Source organism: Galeopterus variegatus, unplaced genomic scaffold, assembly GCF_000696425.1.
Source record: "Galeopterus variegatus unplaced genomic scaffold, G_variegatus-3.0.2 Scaffold342, whole genome shotgun sequence".
NCBI lineage: Eukaryota > Metazoa > Chordata > Mammalia > Dermoptera > Cynocephalidae > Galeopterus > Galeopterus variegatus.
Genome location: NW_007726453.1, coordinates 454048 through 475860, shown reverse-complemented (window position 1 = coordinate 475860; position 21813 = coordinate 454048). Strand labels below are relative to the sequence as shown.

The following is a 21813-nucleotide window of genomic DNA, read 5'->3' as shown; positions in this document are numbered from 1 at the left end:
AGATATTTGTATGCCCACGTTCATTGCAGCATTATTCACAATAGCTAACATGTGGAAACGACCCAGTGTCCATTGACAGATGTATGGATAAGCAAAATGTGATAAAAGCATACAATGGAATATTATTCAGCCTTAAAACGGAAGGAAATTCTGATATTTCTTACAACACGAATGAACCTTGAGGACATTATGCTAAGTGAAATAAGCCAGTCACAAAAATACATACACTGTATGAGTCCACTTATATGAGGTACCTAGAATAGTAAAAATCATAGAGAGAGAAAGTAGAATGGTGATTGCCAGGGACTGGGGGGAAGGGGAGATGAGGAGTTATTGTTTAATGGGTATAGTGTTTCAGTTTTGCAAGATGAAAAGAGTTTTGAAGATAGATGATGGTGATAGTTGCACAACAGTATGAATGTACTTAATATTACTGAATCATACACTTAAAATGGTTAAGGTACTAAATTTTATGTCATATGTATTTTACCACAACACAAAATTTGAAAAAAAGATCAATTACAGATAAAATGACTTAAATGTTAAGAGTGACTATATTTTAAAAATAATTTCTAGAAAATATTTTTATGATCTTGGAAATACTAAAGTTTTAAAAACAAGAAAACAAAAAAGCATTAACCATAAAAAAAAAAACTTCATCAAATGACACTATAGAGTAATTGAATCATGCCACCAACAGGAAGAAGTTATTTACCACATATAACCTACAGGATATTAGTAGCCAGAATATATAATGAACTCCTAAGAATCGAATTAAAAAAAAAAAAACCAGCTTATTTTCTGAACAAGCATTTCACAGAAAAGTCAAAATCCAAAAGGATATTCAAGCTCTTTGGTTATCAAAAACAATTCTAAAATGAAAACCACAGATACCATTTTATACCCACGGGATTAGGAAAAAACTAAAATGTCATTCAATACCAAGTGCAAAAATGTGGTACAAAAGTAATGCTCACACATAGCTGCAGAGACGTAAGTTGATACAAACACTTTAGAAGACAACTTGACCTTAACCGGTAAAGTTAAACATGAACATATCCAAGCACCTGGAATTCCATTCCTATCTGCATGTACCTGGAGACTGCTCATATTGATATTGCTTTTTAAGCAAAAAAAAAAAAAAAAGTTCCATCAACAGTGGAATGAATAAGTATATTGTGATATTTTCATACAACATGATACTACATAGCAGTACACATAAAGGAACTAGGACTTTATGTATTAGTGTTGAAGACTGACAAAACCTAATGTTGAATGAAAACAGAAAGTCAGAAAAAATGAACCCATTTTTATGTTGGATAAAACTCAGCAAATAATAAACAATACATTGTTTATCACATATGAATGTCACATATGAATATTTTTAGGGAAAAACAAAGGAGTGACTAACACCAAATTCTGGAGAGCAGTAACTTTGGTAAGCAGGGAGGAGAAAGTGATTGGGGTCAGTGTACAGAGGACTTTTCTCTTCTAAGCTACGGAGTAGGTCTTGAGTTTTCATCTGATGGTTATTTTGAAACTCTATATATGTGTATGTGTGTGACTGTGTGTCTGTGTGTTACAAATAATACATTTCCGAATAAAAACCGTTCGCATGCTAAGAAAACATATATTAAAGGACAAAGTTTGGGCCAGCCCGGTGGCGCACTGCTACAGTGCGCCACTTGGGAGTATGGCGGCGCTCCCGCCGAGGGTTCGGATCCCACATACAGACCGGCCGCTCACTGGCTGAGCGAAGTGCGGGTGCAACACCGAGGGTTGCGATCCCGTTGCCGGTCCCGGTCCGGTACGGGCGCGACACTGAGGGTTGCGATCCGTTGCCAGTCACGAAAAAAGACAAAAAGGAAAAAAAAATAAAATAAAAAAATAAATAAAGGACAAAGTTTGCCTTTTATTTTAAACCTTTTTAAAAACTCTCATGCTAATAAATAATAGTTTTGTGTAACTGAAGCTAGCAAGAGGCAAGAGAAAAAAGGAAAAATCTCAAATATTAAATTTCTTTGGATATGTTAACAATTGTGTACAAAGATAGTATAAGTAGCATACATCAAACAATAATGTGCTGTCGAGAATGTATAACACAAAAAGAAAAGAAGTACTAATCATCTTCAAAAAAGTAAAATATGCTCATTTTAATTCTACTATTACGTTTGCTATATAATTTTACTGAAAGATGTGACAGATCACAGGCCAGCTACAGATCCAGAGGTCTGGGTGTTTTTTGTTTTTTGTTTTCTTTCTTTCTTCACTGATGATTTCGGTGCTCTTGAATGAACTACTAAGGATCTTATTACTAAGAGAAAACAAGAAGGAACTTATAGAAAAGAAACATATGGTTAGAAGGCAAGAGGGTCTGATTTATGGGGAAAGATTAAAGGAGTTAATCTGCACAGCTTGCTAAGTGATGACAAAGGAGAGAATGATAACAGTCTACAAATATTTGAAAAGCATATACCAAGGAGGGAGGATTTGATATTTATCTTAGTACAAAGTTGTTCGACTGGCCATGAATGGTTGATGCTAAGAAGGAAACTCAGGCTATCGAGGGAACTTCCCAGTTGAAATGTATGAAATCAAGGGACCAAGATAATGGCAAATTCATTTCTCTAGTAAGTTAAGCCAAAATTTGACCCACACTAGAAGACTCAAAGGAAAATAAAAGCTTTCACTGATCAGGACAAAGTATTAGAATTAAGTTTTGTTCACTTGTTTTATTTCTGAGGATTAAAGGATTCTGAGACATTCTCTAAGACATTTCTGAAATTTAAACTACTACATTTATGAATTAAAAACTTTAAAACAATCAAAATGAATATCACCTAGTGGTAACTGTCCTTACCATCTTCTTCATGTTTCTTGTTTTGCTTTTACTGTTGGCTTTTGTTCATTTTTATATTTTGAACTATTTAAACTTTTAAAAAGGTATATAGAAAAAATACGTCTGTGTCCTTACCATCCTGAGTAAGACATGAGACATTTCCAATACTAAATCAACCTTTGTAGACTTCCCTACCCTCATTCCCTTCACTCCTCACAAGAAAGAATTAATGTCCTGGATTTGGTTTAGATCATTCCTATTTGAGCCTTTAAAAATTTACCTTTCATGTAAATGTTCTTAAATGATATATATCATTACTTTAAAACTGGTACCATACAGTATGTATCCTTCAACTTTCAACATGCTTTTTTCACTCAACTTTAGGTTTTTGAGATACTCTAATTTTATTCTTATGGCTACAATTCACTTATTGTTAAAGCAGTATAGTATTCCATTGCATAAATATTTAAAAATTATTTTCCCATTAAATAGTAAGACATTTAGATTATTTTCCAGTATTCTGCAATCATAAACAACACCACCGTGAACATCCTTACTTATGCTTCCTTGTGCACAGTGTGAAGATTTCTCAACTTTACTAGATATTGTACCTCCTACTGTTTATGAGAGTTCCTTTATTCCACACTCATACCAAAAACATATCTTTAGACATTTTAATTGTTGCCAATCTAACATTTGTGAAATAATCACTCATTATGGTTTAAATTTTCATTTCCCCAATTAATACTTAAATTGAGCACTTTTCATATGTTTATTGGCATGGACGGTATTCAAAATATTTATTGACCATATGTTATGGACACTGGACAACCAGAAGGGGGGCCATGAACATTAACACTATTTATTAATTATTCTTTTTTCACTTTATGTATATTGCCTGTTCCAATGTTTTGCTATATTTCTATAGGGTTGTCTTTTTCTTATTGCATTGAATTATTTACATATTCTAGAATAGTGTTGTCCAACAGAACTTTCTGTGATAATGGGAATGTTCTATATTGGTACTGACTAATCCAGTAGTCACTAGCTACCTATGGCTTCTAAGCACTTGACTTGTAGCGTGTGTGGCTGAGAACCTGAATTCTTTTATTTTATTCAATTAATAGCCCCATGTGGCAACTGACTACCATATTGTACAGCATAGTTCTAGATATTAATCCTCTATCATTTACCTATGATTTATAAATATCTAGTTTTGTTTTACATATTTGAGACCACATGTATTTTTATTTGCCTTTGTGTCTTTTTTTTATAATTAATGTTTCTCTAAATCATTAAAAGAGCCTTTTAATAAGTAAAATAATACTCAGTGTAATAAAAGTACTATAAATCATGTAAGCATTTCTTTATAATTAGTCATTTATTTAGGTTATATATAATTTTTCACTGTAGTCAATAATAATTTTGTGCATAATGTTTTGTCCACATTTTAAAATTTTATTTCTTTATGTGGGATTCATACAGAAGTAAAATTAGTAGGAGAAAGTGCATTAACACTTTACAGACTCTTAATAGATCTGTTTTCCAGAAAGTTCATTCTGCCTTCACCAGCAGGATATGAAAGAGCTTATTTCACCATACCTTCACCAGCTTTGTAATAATTTTTTAATATTTGATAATTTTAATGTAAAACATTATCTTCATTTCTATTTCTTGGTAGTTCATTTTTCATTCATTTATTAGCCTTTTCCTTATGTGAATCATCTATTCATATCTTTTATTATTTATTTTAGTCCTTATGTTTTTCTTATAAATTTTAGGATTTCTTTGTGTAGTAGAGATATTATTCTACTGTCATATTTGCTGAAGATATGTTTTCCAGTTTTCTCCTGTCTTCAAATTTTGTATATTCTGCTTTTGATATCAGGAAGTTCCCAATTTCTTTGTTTATTTTTTCCTCTGAAATTTCTTAAGTTGTTTTCATGCATTGAAAATGAATTACCCCACATATATTTTGTATGTATGTATATTTTCTTCTAAGTGTTTTTTTTATATTTAATAGTTAATATGAAATTCATATGAAGTATGAGGTATAGAATTTTTTCAAAATCTAAAACTATTCCCTGAAGAATTTTATTTATTTATTTAATATTTCACCTTCCTCCAGAAAGGACTTAAGACAACTCATTGAAAAATACCTTCTTTCATTAGTTCCTTGAAAATACATTAAATTTTTATATATCTAGGGTCTTTTTCCAGGTGCCTAATCTCTGCTGCAGATTTATTCTATCTATAGCTGAGTCAGTAACATAGCATCATAATATGAAAATATCACAAAAAGCTTGTGGAAAATGGAATTAAAAGGTAAGATGAACCCCTCCATGAACTTTTTGAGGTACTCTTATATCTTGATATCTGCTAAACAAGTCCCCTTTTCACTTGTTTACATTTCTCTTAACTATTACTTCCTGTATATTCTTCCACATAAAGCTTATAATCAATTTGATCATTTCTAAAAAATAATTACCCACTCAAGTTTTTATTAGAATATTAACTGTCTAAATTAATTTAGGGAGAACTGGCACATTTATAATATCTAGCATCCCAATCCAGACATATGTAATGTCTTTTCATTTAAAATTTTCTTTTATACTGTATTTAAAAAAAAAAAAAACAGGTAGTATGCTTCTCTTTTTATGACTGCTCCAAATATTCTGCATTTCTGCTGGCTCCAGCGACTTAAATTTTATAATTTTCCACCTTTCTGGTCTTCCACAAAAACTCTTCCCACCTTTCCTAAAAGGATCTGTGAGAAAATGAAGTCCTACAGAAAATGATTTGAGTGACCACTTTCTCAGTTCTCCCAAGGATGGCACTTAGTATTGTTCTAGGTACATAAAACAGTACGTGTCTTGTATACAATGGGTGCCATAGGGCATCAGGGCTACATCCTCTCTGGGAATCCTGGTTGAGACTAGCTGGGGCTTTCTTTAAGCTCTTCAAACCCCTACTTTCTCCCATGATTTTCACTCACAGCAGATGACCTACTACTAACTCTGAGAGAAATCCAAAAACCACCAAACAGAATCTGCCTCACCTTCCTGCCACAAAATCCACAAATCTTCTTGCATCTGAACTTATCCTTTCCTCTTTCCATTTTATTGTAAAAGAAGTGCTCCCTCTCTCCAAGGCCAGTTCCTCTGCTCTGAAGCTCTCCCCTTCCCACCTGCTCAGTGATCTCGTGCTCTCCACTTTCCCCTCTTTCATATCTTCAGTCTCTACCCACTACTGGATCTGTTTTATCAACATTAGAACACTGGTCTATCATCCTTCCAGACTAAATTCCAAGTCCTCTTTCAACTATCACCTTCGACTTGACTAGACTTTCTACATTCGAGGTCACATGCAACTCATTTCACAAACCAATCAAACCTCGGCTCACCACTGAAAACGCTCTTGAAGTCGTGAAATGATCTCCACTTAACTAATTCCGTAAACCCTTTTCTGTCTTTATCTTGATGACCTTTTAGCGCCATCTGACAGTCGTGAGCATTCCCCTCTGCTGGAAGCATGTCTGTCTCTTGGCTTCTGTGACACTCTGTTCTTGTCCTTCTCTTTTACCTGTTTGGATTCTCCTCCCTTATCTTGCTGACCCTTTACCTCTTCCCCACTTTTCAGAACTCTTTTCTGGTAATCTCTTTCCATCTCATTCATTTTTCCCCTTTGACAGTCTTATCCATTACCATGACTTCAATCACTATTAAACTAAATCTCTAAGTCCTTTTTTCCAGTCATGTACAACTGGCCCCTTCAAATTCACACTGGATGTTTCATAAGCACATCAAATATGGCAAGTCCCAAATTGAACCGATTATGTGTCTAGTCTTTCTACCTGCTACTCTTATGATGTTTCCTAACTAAAATCAGTCACTTCTCTCCATCCCTAGGGCTCTTAACCTAGTCCAGATCTTCTCCTACCCAGACTATCCACATAGCCTCCCATAGATCTACTGACTTTCTTCATCACGTTCTTCTAATTGATTCTCCATATCACAGCCAGGTGAGTGTTATAAAACACAAGTCTGATGACATCACTTCCCTTCAGTGGTCTCCCATTCCAGAATGCCTGACCTAATAAGCTCCTGCCGTTGTACAACTCTGCTCTCTACCTCATTCTACACTACAGCCATACCGAATTTCTTTCATTTTTTCTGCAGCATGATGCTCCTCTTGCATCATCTTCACATATGCCAGTGGTTGACATTTGGCAATGTTGGAGACATTTTTGGTTGTCACAATTGTGTGTTGGGGGGGGGTTGTAAGGATGGCTACTGGAATCTAGTAGGTAGAGATCAGGGATGCTATGATGCTACTAAGCATCCTGCAGTGTACAGAACATCCCCAATAAACAGAACTATCCAGACCAAATGTCCACAGTATAGAGGCTGAGACCCTGACCTGTGTCATTCTATCTGTCTGGGCCACACTCTTCCTTCCTCTTCCCCTACTCCACTCCTCATCCAAACTCTCACTTCTCAGTTCTTTCCTTAGACATTCATTTCCTGCAGTATATGTTCTTAACCCCCTAAACTCAGTTAACCTCCGTGACCCCTTTATAATTTTTTATAATTGCTTTTTCAAGCTATGTTTTTCTGCTACACTGTAAAGCTCCGTGAAGGCAGGGCCAAATCTATCAGTCCACTGCTTTGTCTCCAAGTACCTGTAATACCATATGTCTGTTAATTAATATCTTGACCATGGTTTTTAAAAATATAGTACTTCATTCTGAAAGTTTTTCAAAGCAAATACATCCCTCAGCCTTGTCTTCCTTAGCTGTAAATTAGCAGTGTTGACACCTCTTCTCTCTACCTCACAGTTATCAATGTTCAAATGACCTGAAGTACATGTAGGTTTGCACTGACATTCTCATGTCCTGAGCAAACTGTGATAGTTAGCCAACCTAAATAAAAAAAACTTTTTAATGAAAATATTTTATTGTCATTTAAAAAAAGTATTTAGAGTGGTTCTGAACTTCAAGAAAGTCCTTAGTCATGTTAATTTCTATAATCATTATAATAATGATACACTACTTCAGGGATTTGTAGAAAATCCATAGATTGTATAATCTAATCAGAATATTTTATTTTAACCTTATTAACAAAATCTAAAACTGGATCTATGGTTTGCTCTTCTAAAAAGGAAACAGTAGACTTGAGAAACATTTTTCTTTTATTCTGTAAAGCAAGGCTTGCCAAAGATGAGAAACTGGCTGATGCCTAACTAGAACCACCAGCCTCATCAGACTGGTGGAAAGAACACCTGAGAGATTACTTAAATTCCCTGTTGACATAAACTTTAGTCAACTGAAGTGTATATCTAAGTCAATATTTTTGCAGTTTCACAATTGTTTATCTAATAAAAAGCTATTATTTCATTGATAAAAAGAGCAATCTGGAGGATTTTATTATGTAATTAGCCATTAACTGTATTAAAAGCACTGTTGCAAAGAAACTGGTCATTTCAGAGGGTTGGGGGCTTTCTATTATTTTTTAAGATAATATATTTGCATCATTTCACCAAACTAATGGAGTTACACTTTACCTCAGGTCCAGATTTACCACACAACATATTGTTATGTGCCCTTAGTTCTGTGGCACTTCTTTTTAATGATTAGTTAACTGGAGGATAATGAAGGCCTTATCTTGTGCCTAATTAGCCATTCAGTCCCTAATGGTAGTCTAACTCATTTAGATAAACTCAGTTTGCTGATCTGTTCTTTAAGGAGGGGTTGGAGAGCAAGCCTAGGGAGAAAGATTATATACAAGTGTGTGTGTGTATGTGTGTGTACTCAAAGTAGTTAAACAAACCATAGTATAGCACAGCATTTGGGCTTCTTGATAACTATTAAAGGTTTTTTTTTTCTAAATGGGTATAGTCCAAATACCAATTCTTTCCATATCCTCAGCTTAGGCTTTCTGTTTATATTTAAGTGGAAACTTCTTTAGTCAATGATAGTCTTTTTTCTTTTTTTTTTTTTTTTCTCTGCAATCACCTAAGTATCTGATATTAGGTAAGAATAAATGAAAAATTATCCCTCCTAGGTTAACTGGAAATTGTTCAGTAGGCCTGTGTAAAGATTCATTAGTTGCTCCAAATCTAACTTAGCTGTATCTAAAGTTCTCAGTCAATCAAGAGGCTCCTAAAAAGTAACATTTATTTCTACATTTGCCAGTGAGGATGATGAACATGTATTGCTCAGTTTGTATGACATATTGCAGCAGATGTAAAATAGAGAGAAAAATAATTCTTACCTCATTCTTCAGCTTGCTTCCAGAAAACCTTAAAAATCAGTACATTTTCCATTAGTTCAAAAACATTACAGTTTTAGCATTCAAGGAAATGCAGAGGATCTTAAAAAGTAGGAACTTCATGCCATGATTAGTAAAATAAACTGGGGAAATTTGTTTTCTCAAAAGAATGTAAGCATCTTTCTCAACTTACTAAACTAACTAACTAAATAAATCTTTTAGGGGAAAGTAAAATGAGGAATATTTAGGGAGACTAGGTAAGATCTGAACCAAGCAAATAACAGTTGATATTAAACATTGTGTGTGTTTCAGCCTGTATTTACACTTTATAGCAGGTAACGGTCAGTAAGCTACCATTATGCTCCTTTAATATCTGAATTTATCTTAGTATGACTCGAGTGATGAAAATTATTTTTTTTCAACAAGATACTTTACTTTTAAAAATAATTTCATCTTTTAAGAGCTAAAAGCGTTTCCTGATAAATCATACCATAAAGCAATCGCAGATGTAGATTTAATTATTCAGAGTCTCAGTTCTTTTTAAAAGTTGTATATTATCACTGGTTTCATTGAATGTCACCTCACTTGTTAATTAACCTCCTCCTGATAGTTAATGACAGCTTGGAGCAATGTGCTCTTTATAGTCATTTATGTATTTACTTTCACAGAGACCCAAACAGGTCCGAAGCTTCATTTTACTAAGGCAAGATGATATTGAAATTATATGTGATTAGAGATGATTATAAAATCTTTTCATCTTAGTAAGGTATGGGTCAAGCACATAGATCTTTAAAACAGATTGTCTCTTAGAAAAAAAATATTACATTTACATTTTCTGCCTTTATTTTATTGAATCCAACCTGAAATTAGACTGAAACTTATCAGTAAATACTAATTTAAAAACAATTCATCTTCTTTGGCTTCTGGTCATCTCTCTGGGATATCTAATTCGCCATTAATTTCTCATTCATTATTACAAATTATATAATTTGTTCAGTAATCTAGACTATATAATGGTAAATGTTCATATGAAGTTGAAATTAAGTTCTGACGCTTAAAAAAAGAACATTTTGGCAAGCAAAATTAGAAAGTCATTTTATTCAATAGATACCATGCATATTTAAAGAAATGCAGAGAAATTGTTTTGAAGATGATGGAACTCTACCTTGTCAGACCTTTTCCAGAATAAACGGAGTGGTAATATGCACTGCTCTCTTTGATGCCAATTCCATAGTAATGATACCTAGAGCAAGGAAGGAACCAGCTCTGTATTAATGAAGGAGTTTTTTGAAAGAAAAAGAGACTAACGTATAACTTATAAGAGACCACAAGTAAGAATTGCAATCCCTTGATGACCTTCCTTTCCTGGTTTTTTTCAGGTGGCTTGGTTTCCTTTACAGTATATCTACTAGACGGACAAAAGAGTATGGCATCCTGTGTGAGGAAGACACTGATGTCACATATGTGAACAAGTCTGGAGCATGTGACCCTACAGACATTATTTTCCTCATGAGGAATGAAAAGCCTGATTCACTATCATTTTCAATTTTTTGTGCAATAATTGGGAAAATTCCATGTCACAAATCAGTAGAAATATGACACATGGAGAGTAACAGTGTTATGAATAATTTGTTATAAATATTTTAGTGGACCATGAGCGACAAGTATAACATCTCATTGATTCTCAAATTAGAACTCATTTTCCTGAGCCACAGGGTCCTGACATATAACATACACAAGTACAAACACTATGAATGTACAAAAGCTAGTCAAATAGTGGGTATTTAGTGAGGGTGACCAGAGTCGTCTAACATCACTCCCCACCTCCCCTACCCCTTATGAAGCACCACCACCCACATATTTGCCTACCCTATCAATTTGCATTCATCTAAAATCAGGAAATGAATAAAATAAAAGAGAATGAGGGGGATTCCAGTGGACTCCAGCCTAACTATATTTTATAATCTTATTTTTTTGGCATCATAGTCTGAGTTAAAGTGGACAGGACAATGAATCTTCTAAGTTTCAAGGCCCCTTTTCTGACCTCAGCAATAAAGAAAGGACTTGGCCAAGCAGTTCCACCCTTGAACATTTTCAGGGCCCAGGGCAAGAATACAAATGGAAGTTTACATACCTCATATCTACATATATGAAAAGTCTAAGTCAAGCCAACAAACTACTAAATAAAATATTCCTCTCATCCTACATTGACAATTTACCTCCATAATGATTTGGTATGCAAATCTGAATTTAGAGATCTTAGATTCCTGGAGTTCCATGTGCAAATATGGCTGTGGGGGAAGACCCATTCTCCCCCCACTTCTGAGTTCTTGCTCTTCTGTTCATTGTAAGGGGACAGCATATCCAAGACCCACCCACACCACCCACAAACAGCTGCCCCGACCACTCCTTGGTCTAGGGCTACATATGCTGCAGAAGCAGTGTGGTGTCCTAAGGATGGACTCAGGACAAGCCCCACATAGGCCCAGGAAGCAGGTCTGGGGTTGCTTAGACAGGGAATTCCAAGGCCTCAGGGACCTTAGAAAAGGGATGTGGTCTTTGGGCGGACACATTCAGTCAAGCTATGTATCTTTGTCTTATGAATAGGGAGGCAGAGGACTGCCAGAACAGAGCCCTCTACAGTGTGAGGTCCAGAGACAGATTCTCTCTTGTCAGGTTCTAAGGACAGTACTGTGGCAGCTAAGTTGCTTCTATTGACTCAGGGTCAGCTGAGACAGAGAGGAAAGGATTTTTAAATATATTTTTAAAAATTATTATAACAAGTGATGTTTTCAGAAAAATTGTTATATTTGAGAAACAGTACTGTGGGGTGGTCAAGGTAAAGGAAGGTATATTATGATTGTGGCAGACTGGGAAGAAGTTTTGAAGTCCTTAATTTTGGTAGAAGGATAATGATAGTCTGTTAACATGAACAGAGGGGCCTCATAACTGCTCTGTTTTTACAATGTAGAAAAAAATCCTGTAGTAGATGAGGAAAAAGAACTTCCAAGGTATATTGGAACAAAGGGAGAAATGAAGGAAATATGAAACATATGGAAACTCCAAAATATTGAACTGATTTATGTCTCCAATTAGAAACTAAAAGAAGGAAGCTTATTTAAGCAATAAAGACCTTACCAGAAGAGTTGCATGAATAGAAATAGGTAAGGGAAATATTTAAAAACCATGAACAAATTAGCAGATTTAGATGATATTCAGCCAAGTGTATTAGAATTAGTCAATGAGCCTGAGAGTCTGAAATGAGTATTAATGATTATTACAATGGAAAATATTGTAATTTCATGTCCCTTAGCAAAGCTTGCTCTTTGTTCCATAGACTTTATAGTTTAAGTAACTACATTTTAGCTACTTGCTAAAGCAACATATGTTAAGCATTGCCTTAAAAGTTGATAAGCTTCTTTTATTATAACATCAGTCTTTTTATTTCTCTTCTCTAATCCATTCTTCACAATGTAAATAATATTATACCATGGTAAAGTGGTTTGTCATGCAGACCAAAAAGAAATCCAAGGGATGACCATGAGTTCAACAAACAGTAGAGTGCCTACAGTGTCCTGACCACTGTGCTACTTGTCAGTACCATGATGAACAAAGCAGACACTGAAAATCAAGCCAAGAAAATTCATGTCTCCAAATCCCACCCTAGTCCATGGCTTCTTGAGGCAGACACCTGCCAATTATGGAACAATGACCACACTAACCAGCAGTGAGGCACAATTTACTTCCATTTTTTTAAAAACCATCTGATGATCACATATTTAAAAAAATGCAGCATCCTTTAGGACCCAATAAATACTAACTAATTTGCAATATTTTTCTTACTTGTGGCTTTTAAGGAAAGGATATTTTTAATTATTGATTAAATAATTTGTTCTTTATTTTTATAAAATGACTGTATCGTTTGGCCCCCTTGTTCCTGCTTCTAATCATTAGAGCACAATATCTTTACAAATAGAAGTACTTAATGTCTCCAACTACATTCAGAGTCAAGATTTTATATCTACCACCAAAAAGCCCTTTTTAGGTAATGTATGTATTTTATTCATAGATCATATGTAAATGACACTGTCAATCCAGACATGAACTGACAACTGAGGAAAATGACTTGCTCTGTGACATTCAGCTCTACAACTGAGAAATGGCATGTACTTTTCTCATTAGCAATGTCTCCTAATTCAGATATGTTGATTAAGCTGACTGTATTCTAAAAATACAATTTTACAAATGTACTAGTAGGTAGGGAACAAATGACAGAGTGCACTCTCTTTCTTTTCTCCAAACATGTACAGTACTCAGGGCTTACTGTGCACTAGAAGCTGAGAACTCAAAGAAAGATAAAGGAGTCTATTGACCACCTATTACATGCAAAGAATGTTGTGTATACATGTTCTTCAATTTCCAGAGCAGGCCATAAGTAGAGTATGATCCCCATTTCAAAACAGAGGTTCAAAAATTATGCAATTGGTTCAAAAAGGTTATGTAAAAAGTTTATGACCTTGAAGGCAAAATTCAAACCCATAGGTCTACAGAACACTCTTTATTTCAATAGACCATGTTGCCGCCACACTCAAGGTGCAAAGAATATATCTAATTTTATATCTCAATTTTATTTACCTTCTTGCCTTTGTTTTGTTGAGCTCTCCACTGAAAAAAGCCTTCTTATTTCATGTCCTCATTCCCTACTCATACCTCGAAGCATAGCTTTGATGCACAAAGCTTTGCCTGTTCTCTCAGGCAAAACAAATCTCTCTTCTGTCCCCCGAACTCCTCTCTTGGTCATTTAACCCATGTAGTTTTATTCCTTGTATCACTGGTATGTGTGTAAGTGGCTTAACCCCCATTCTAAACTCTAAGATTGGAGGAAGATAACTTTATCTTTCCCTTCATTGTATTCCCCATTAGAAACTACTGTAAAGAAAAATCCTTGAACATTTATGGATGAGCCAATGTATTCTTTTAGAAATTTGAAAAATGACAAAACATAATTTTTCTTAAAGCCAATACTTTTCAGTAACTACCACCTGACACTGCATTTCCAGATTACCAGTAAAATATTGGGGTTGAACAAAAGTTGTATACCTAAACAATGTACACAAAGGACATGAAATCAGTGTATTTAGGTACAGAGATTATTGCTAGCAATATAAATCTCAATATTTTGCAACGACCATTCTAATGTTTTAGTACATTTTATATTCAGTTTCTTCTAGAGCCAATAAAACAATCTTTCCCCTTTAATCCTTCTTTTTTTGTCTAACTAGGTACATGTTGTCATCTGAGTGATGATTTAGTAGTGTCTTTGAGAAGAGAGAAGAGATAATAAATGGGCAGCTTTCTGTCTTCCTAACAGCTAAAGATAAGCCTCATACAACTGGGAAGAGTGAGCTCATGCAAAATATACGTGGATTTTTCATCTCACTTGCAACATTTTATAGCATTATTTTATTCTATTCTATTTTGTTAATAGTTTCCCTAAAATAAATCTTGCTAGAAAATATTTACCAGGAATATTCTAACATAATAAGAACATATACTGGTACATGTTAAATAAAAAGTAAAGTTTGTCTCAATGTGGGATAACAAGTTGTTTTAATTTATATGCCACTACCTGGTGCTTATCCTGTGGGTTACTCTGAATAAAGATTATCAAATATTTGACAGTTCTATCTCCTTAAATGATTATTATCCATTTTTATTGAAGAAAATGTATGATAAATGCTGGGTATAATTAACTAATTTCTTCTAGAAAATGTCTGCATCATGAAAGTAACCTTTATGATTATCTAACAAAATTGTGTTCATTCATAAGCATCAACTGTCCCCAGCCTTATGCCTTATGTCAAGTGACAGACATTATTTTCAATTTATAAATAAAGAAGAATAATTAATGTTTGTGGCCACATTTTAAAGTAAACATGTTAGAAATATAAGAGATTTTTAATAGGACAAATGAAATTACTGTTGTTCTTTTTTCCTACTAAAATATGTGTCTAACACTTTTCATTATTTACTGATAAATTTATTTCTGCACCTATATTTCTTATTTTCTATTTTAGTCTTTATATAGAATTCCTGAAACATATGTTCTCACTGAGCTCATAGGCCTGATGTTAGTTTACACTACACGAATGGTAACTGATAAGGAAATGATGGGATTAGGCTGTTCAGGGACTTGCAATAACTTGCTATGATAACAGCAGCTGCCATATCAGTTTTATTAACCCACTAAATCACTACTAATAAATAAGATAATAGCTTTTGTCCATCATGTCTGAAAACCAAGATTTGGTTGATCAAAGTCTACAATAAATTAAAATGTAACTTCAAATCAAACAGTCTACCGTGTGCATGAAATCTATTGGTGGGCTCAGCTATGTTCTCCCCTACTTTGTCTCGGTATTCTGAACAAGGGTGGGATGCAGACTCTTTTTGCTTGCCGTTGCATCCCGAGGGCTCAGTTAGTGCTGAGACCCTCAGTAAAATGCTTGTTAAATAATGAATATTCATAGTAAAAGTTCTTTGACAGTGTGTACCCTATCTTACAATTTTTTGCATCTCAAAGACTCTTTATAGCACCATACTTTGAACATCAATATAAATATAAATGGATTGATCATTCTTGATATAACACATTCATAACCATAAAATATGTAAGAATGACTCTTCATCACTCTCTTTTTCCTATAGAGTTTTGTTTCATTTTTATTTATTCAAAACCTAAATTTAAAAATATTACAGAGAATAAAACCAGACATATACTTTCAGCACTGGTTGTAAATCAAAGGAAAGAAAAGAAGAAACGTGAAAGTACAGTCAGTTTTGGTCATGGGGTTGAGAACGTGCAGAGTCTGCCATTGGGATTGCTAGTGTTCCTGGCAGGAGGGGTGAAGAGTGGAGGAATGGATGGAGAGCTGAGCTGCTAATGCCGCTTGAATGTGGACTAGCTTTGTCTCAAAAGCACACTTGTTAGGTGCTCTAGAGTGAGGTTTTCTGACCCCACATGTTAATCTTTAGAGATTTTTTCCCCTAACCATCAGCAGCAATAGCAGCAATGGCTTCCTATGTAGAACATCGAACTTGTCCCTGGAAACAAATTATTCCAGTTTTAATTGTTTCTCATTTTGACAATGGATGATATTTGGGCCTATGTAGTGATTCTGTCCACTTGGAATTTTTTTATTTTAATGTATCTGTTTTTAAAAATATTTTATCCCTTCCTTTCGGTTGCATAAAGTTTTGACTTGTTTTATCTACACTTCTTTTTAATCTTTACTTTTAAAGAGGGAAAGAAGTAGCACCTGCGCAAAAGTGAGAGCTGTGAGGACCGATCGCTGTAATACCCAGTCATTTCAGAACAGAGAAAAACAGAACCTGAAAACAGACACAGGATTTGCTCACAAGTTTTAGGCCCTACTAACCTTCTCTTGTCACATAAGTCAGTGTTTCCCAAACTTTGGATTTCATACACAGACCAGTAAAATTTGGAGACTGACATTGTTTCATGAACCTCAAAGACATCTAAGGACAGTTTTAGAAACAGTGGTGCTATCATGTGCCCAGAAAACAGAAGAACCTTTTGAGTCAATCATGAGCTAAAATAAATTGTCTGACAATCCCAAATAAAATGATTGGACACACTAGATATTCTATGAGAACTTCGTAAAACTCGAGATCTTATTTTTTTAAGTAATCATCATTACAACAGTTACATAATATTAATATATTTTAATATACAATCTAAGGAAGTTAAAATAAATTAATAGCAAACTAATTTATATTTTTAAAATATGTAATTCAATAAAGCTTTAATAATAGTATGTTTAGGGTACTATATTAAATACCACAATGACAATAAAATTAATTTTGCAAAAATATTAGTAAAATTGGGAGAAATGATTTCCTGATTCTCCAAGATATGCTTACTTCATTTATTTTCCTGTGTTTCATTCAATTGTTCATACTTCTATGGACATAAAATTATTTTTCATAAAATGTAAATTTATGAACTATTAAAGAGCCATTAGAAATGATGGTTGTGAAAATAACACAGAAAATAACATGCAGAAATGTTTGTCATGTTAAAAGGCAGAAAGTAAAATTGTGTTTGTGCTGCAAATTTGTTTTTATATATAAAACATAAATATCTCTAACTAAAATGCCTTGTGATTGAGGCTTAATAAAGTGCTATTAGCTCTTTGAAGAAGAATCTAATATATTAACAAACTTTAAGAGCTGTTAGATCAGTAAAAAAAACCTTAATAAAGGTTATATTTCAAAAAATAAAAAAATTAACTAAACTGTTTTGTTGATATGGCTGATTTCAGAAAGAAGTGAGCTTTCCTACTTTTACTACTTAACAAAACGCAAACTTTAGAGTCCGATAAACCTTGACTTAAATTCCAGCATTGTTATTGTGTGGTATCTGTGTAGTTTTGGGCAAGTCAATAACCTTTGAACTGCAGTTTCCTCATTTGTTAAACAGAGTAATTCCTATCTTGTATTATTATTGGGAGGATTAGAAGTAATGATTGTGTGTGTGTGTATTACACAGTTAATAATAACTTTAATTGTATTGCTGATTTATGGATGCATTGAGTCATTAATTTCATATTATTAATGATAGTGAAGTTGAAAGCATATTTGCTCCTCTATTTATCCTTATACTTAATCACATTTAAGTCTCATGACAATCATGTGAGATATCATATACCCACTCTACTGATGAAAAGCTGAGTATCCCATCCAGTGTCATACAGCTATAAATAGAAGTATGGGATTCACACTTAGATTTGTCCAACTTTAAACCCCGTGTTTCTAACACTAGGCTCTGCTGCCTTTTGATACACTATCTTCTGAGATAAAATATAAGGATGTTTCTTGGAAATAAAGATAGGAAAACTACCTGGCTAAGAATAATTATATCAAAACATTAGCATTTACAGTATACACAACTCTACATCTTGCTATATCTTTCAACATACATAGTTTACATATAGAAAATTTATTTTCCCCCATGATAAAAAAAGATCAAAAAAAGTAATTGTCGTGTCATAAATAGTAAATGGCATATCAGTAAGGCAGAAAAAAAATTAAATTGTTATGCTTTGCCCTTGGGCACATCATTGGCTATTAGAGTTCAAATAAATTGCCAGAAGTCATCACATATTGCCACATCAACCTAAGTACTGCAGCCTCACCATGTCACAATGGACAGGGTTAATCATTCATTTCTAATCCTAAAGTCTCCTTCTAGGATTAATTGACTTTCTCTGCACCCTGCCCACCCATACTCTTGTAGATCCTGTTGAGAGGATTTTTCTGCATTGCTTTGCCTCTTTTTCCCCTATCTATCTACTTCAAACACTATCTGATCTTTTTTCCATCTACACAATTCAGCAGGAATCAAATTCAGTAGAAATAAGTCAGTTAAACTGAGTCAACTTTGATAAAGCTGACTCAGAAGAAAAGGACCAATTTTGTCTTTTACAATATGGAATTTTATTCCTCTTTCCCAGGCCACATACTGTTAACATTAATTGATATCAATTAAATAAGTATTAATTGATAATCTATTATCTATCGGATAACAGAAAGGATATAAAAGTAAATGAGAGAAAGTCTCTATCCTCACAACACTTACTGTTTAGGAAAGGAGATAAGTTAATTTCACATTAAGATAGATACCAACAAACTGTTATGAGAGTGCAGAGAAAGAGCCTATAATAAATCAACAGGATAAGAAAGATTCAGAAGAAGAGGGAGTTCAAGAGACATTCTTTTAAACGAGTAAGATCTCAATGTATGGTAGGGGAAAGGTCATTCTCAGTGGGGGAAGACAGCACAAATAAAAGAATGACAGTTGGGGGTGAAGCAAAGGTAACAATTTGGTGAGAGCACAGGTTACCTGCTGAAAACTGAGAAGGAGAAGACACAATAGCAAGATGGGTCAGGACTAAATCATAATGGACCTTAAATGTCAAGGTGAGAAAACTTTGTCTTTAATAGTAAAAATTATGAGCCCAGTGAAAGTCTCTGAGCATGGAAGATATATGATTGAATCTGAACTTTAGAAGTCAGTTTAGAAAAATTGTACTGAGTAGACAAGAAACAGATAAGACCAAGTTATGAAAGTGGAAATAAGGAGAGACAAATTCAAGAGAATTCAAAAAGTAGGACATATTTTTTGGCAAGTGACTGAGTCTGAGCTAGCCAATAAGAGGCCATTAAGCACTTGAAATATGGCTAGTCTGAATTGAGATGTGTAAGTGCAAAATACACACTGGATTTCAAAAACTTAGTGTGAAAAAAGAATGTAAAAAAATCCACTTAAAAAATAGGCAAAGGGGCCGACCCCGCGGTGCACTCGGGAAAATGTGGCACTGGGAGCGCAGTGACGCTCCCGCCGCAGGTTCGGATCCTATATAGGAATGGCCAGTGTACTCACTGGCTGAGCGCGGTGCGGGCAACACCAAGCCAAGGGTTGCAATCCCCTTACCGGTCACGAAAAAGGAAAAAAAAAAAAAAAGGGCAAAGGAGCCGAATAGATAATTTTCAAAAGAAGACATACAAATATGGCCAACAGGTACATGAAAAAATGCTCAACATCACTAATCATCAGGGAAATGCAAATCAAAACTACATTGATATATCATTTCACCTCAGCTAGCCTGGCTATTATCAAAAAGACTGAGAATAACAAATGCTGGTGAGGATGTGGAGAAAAGGAAACTTTTGTACACTGTTGGTGGGATTGTAAATTAGTACAGCCATTATGGAAAAGAATATGGAGGTTTCTCAAACAACTACAGATGGAACTACCATATGATCCAAAAATCTCACTTCTGGGTATACACTCAAAGGAATGGAAATCATCATGTTGAAGGAATATCTGTACTCACATGTTCATTGCAACTCTACTTACAATAGCCGAGAGCTGGAACCAACCTAAATGTCTATCAGCAGATGACTGGATATGGAAAATGTGGTATATACATACAATGGAATTCTACTCAGCCATAAAAAAGGATAAAATTCTACCATTTGCAGCACCATGGATGAACTTGGAGAAAATCATGTTAGGTGAAATAAGCCAGGCACAGAAAAAGAAATACCTCATCCTCACTCATAAGTAGGAAGGAAGGAAGGAAGGAAGGAAGGAAGGAAGGAAGGAAGGAAGGAAGGAAGGAAAGGAAGAACCATAGTAAAACATTGAACTTTCAGAAGGAGGGAACAGACCTATAGTTACTAGAGTGGGAAAGGGGGAGAGGGAAGAGGGATAGTGAGTAATTGTACACAAAATGTCAGCAGGCAAAGTCGACTTCAGTAGCCAGAAAAGGCCATCAGACAGGTCAATACAGATTTGGGCAGTTAGAAATCAACTAGCTAGTTAGCAAAAGGGAATATAGGTGGGGCTCTGACAGCATCTGCTACATTACAGTTTATATAAAACAATAAACACAATATAGTAGCTCAAAAATGTAAAGGAAACACTGCCTTCTTAATTAGATGTACTGTTTTAACTGCAAAGAGAAAATATTTGTCTCTCCATATCAAAAATGCCTGTCTTTTCAGAGAATACAAATAAAATTAAAAATGCAAAGATGACAGAAAAATGTAAAATATCTTGCTAATAATTTTACATTGATTACATGGTAATCATGTTTTAGATATGGAAATTATGTTTTAGATATGTTGGGTTAAATAAAACATTACTAAAATTAATCTTACCTGTTCTTTTTCAGTTTTTTAATATGGGAAATTTTTGAATTGAATATGTAGCAGCATTATACTTCCACTGTCCAGCACTGGAGAGTGGATAAGCTAGGAAAGGAGTGGTAGAAGAGGAAAGAGGACCCGGGCAGTGCTGCGACAGCAAAGCCACAGAAGTTTTCTGTATTTATTTGTTTTAGGGGGCATTCTCAGCAGGTTTGAATGCTAGGTAGGAGCCAAGAAACATGAGTAACAGTAAAAATGAGCCCCTAATTGTTTGCCCTGGTAAAGAAATGGACTAGGACAGAGGGATGTGATCAGTGGTAGGGGAAGTGAGCAGGTAGCTACTCTTTCAAGAAATAGCAAAGAGAAGTAAAATAATAGAGCAATCGTGGAGGGTACAGCAGGTTGGAGGTTTTGGGTTTTTTTTTTTTTTTTTTTCAGTGTAAAAGAGATCTGGATATGCTTATATGCAGGATAGAAGGAGAAACTGAGAACATGATGGAAAGAGGAATTAACTGATGAACAAGAGTCTGTAATTGGGGTTTCTACAGAGATTGCCACAAAAAAGAAGAAAACCTAAAGAAGTCAAGAGAAGGAGTATGTAACAGCTTATTTTATATTTCCATTTACATTGAGATGACCACAGAGATCATTTGTATATGTCATTTGTCTTGAAAGGAAAAGAACAGGATATTAAGAAATGACTGTCTGGGCCGGCCCGGTGGCGCACTGGATAGGTGCGCCGCTTGGGAAGCGCGGCAGCGCTCCCGTCCGAGGGTTCGGATCCCACATGCGGACCGGTTCCCGCTCACTGGCTGAGCGAGGCACGGGAGCAGCGCCGAGGGTTGCAATCCCGTTGCCGGTCCCCGGTCCGGTACGGGGGCAACACTGAGGGTTGCAATCCGTTGCCGGACACGGAAAAAGATAAAAAAGACAAAAAAAAAAAAAAAAAAAAAAAAAAAAAAAAAAGAC

At 34.7% G+C, this 21813-nt stretch overlaps 1 protein-coding gene across 1 annotated transcript in view; it reads right to left on the bottom strand.

Moving 5' to 3' along the window:
* RFX6 (regulatory factor X, 6) overlaps window positions 1–21813 on the bottom strand; it is a 56314-nt gene that overhangs the window by 28399 nt on the left and 6102 nt on the right. The window contains exons 5-6 of the mRNA XM_008567754.1: window positions 10274–10351; window positions 9112–9139 (exon numbers count right to left, since the gene is read on the bottom strand). Of these exons, the coding sequence (XP_008565976.1) occupies window positions 9112–9139; window positions 10274–10351 (106 nt within the window). The remainder of the gene's footprint in view (window positions 1–9111; window positions 9140–10273; window positions 10352–21813) is intronic.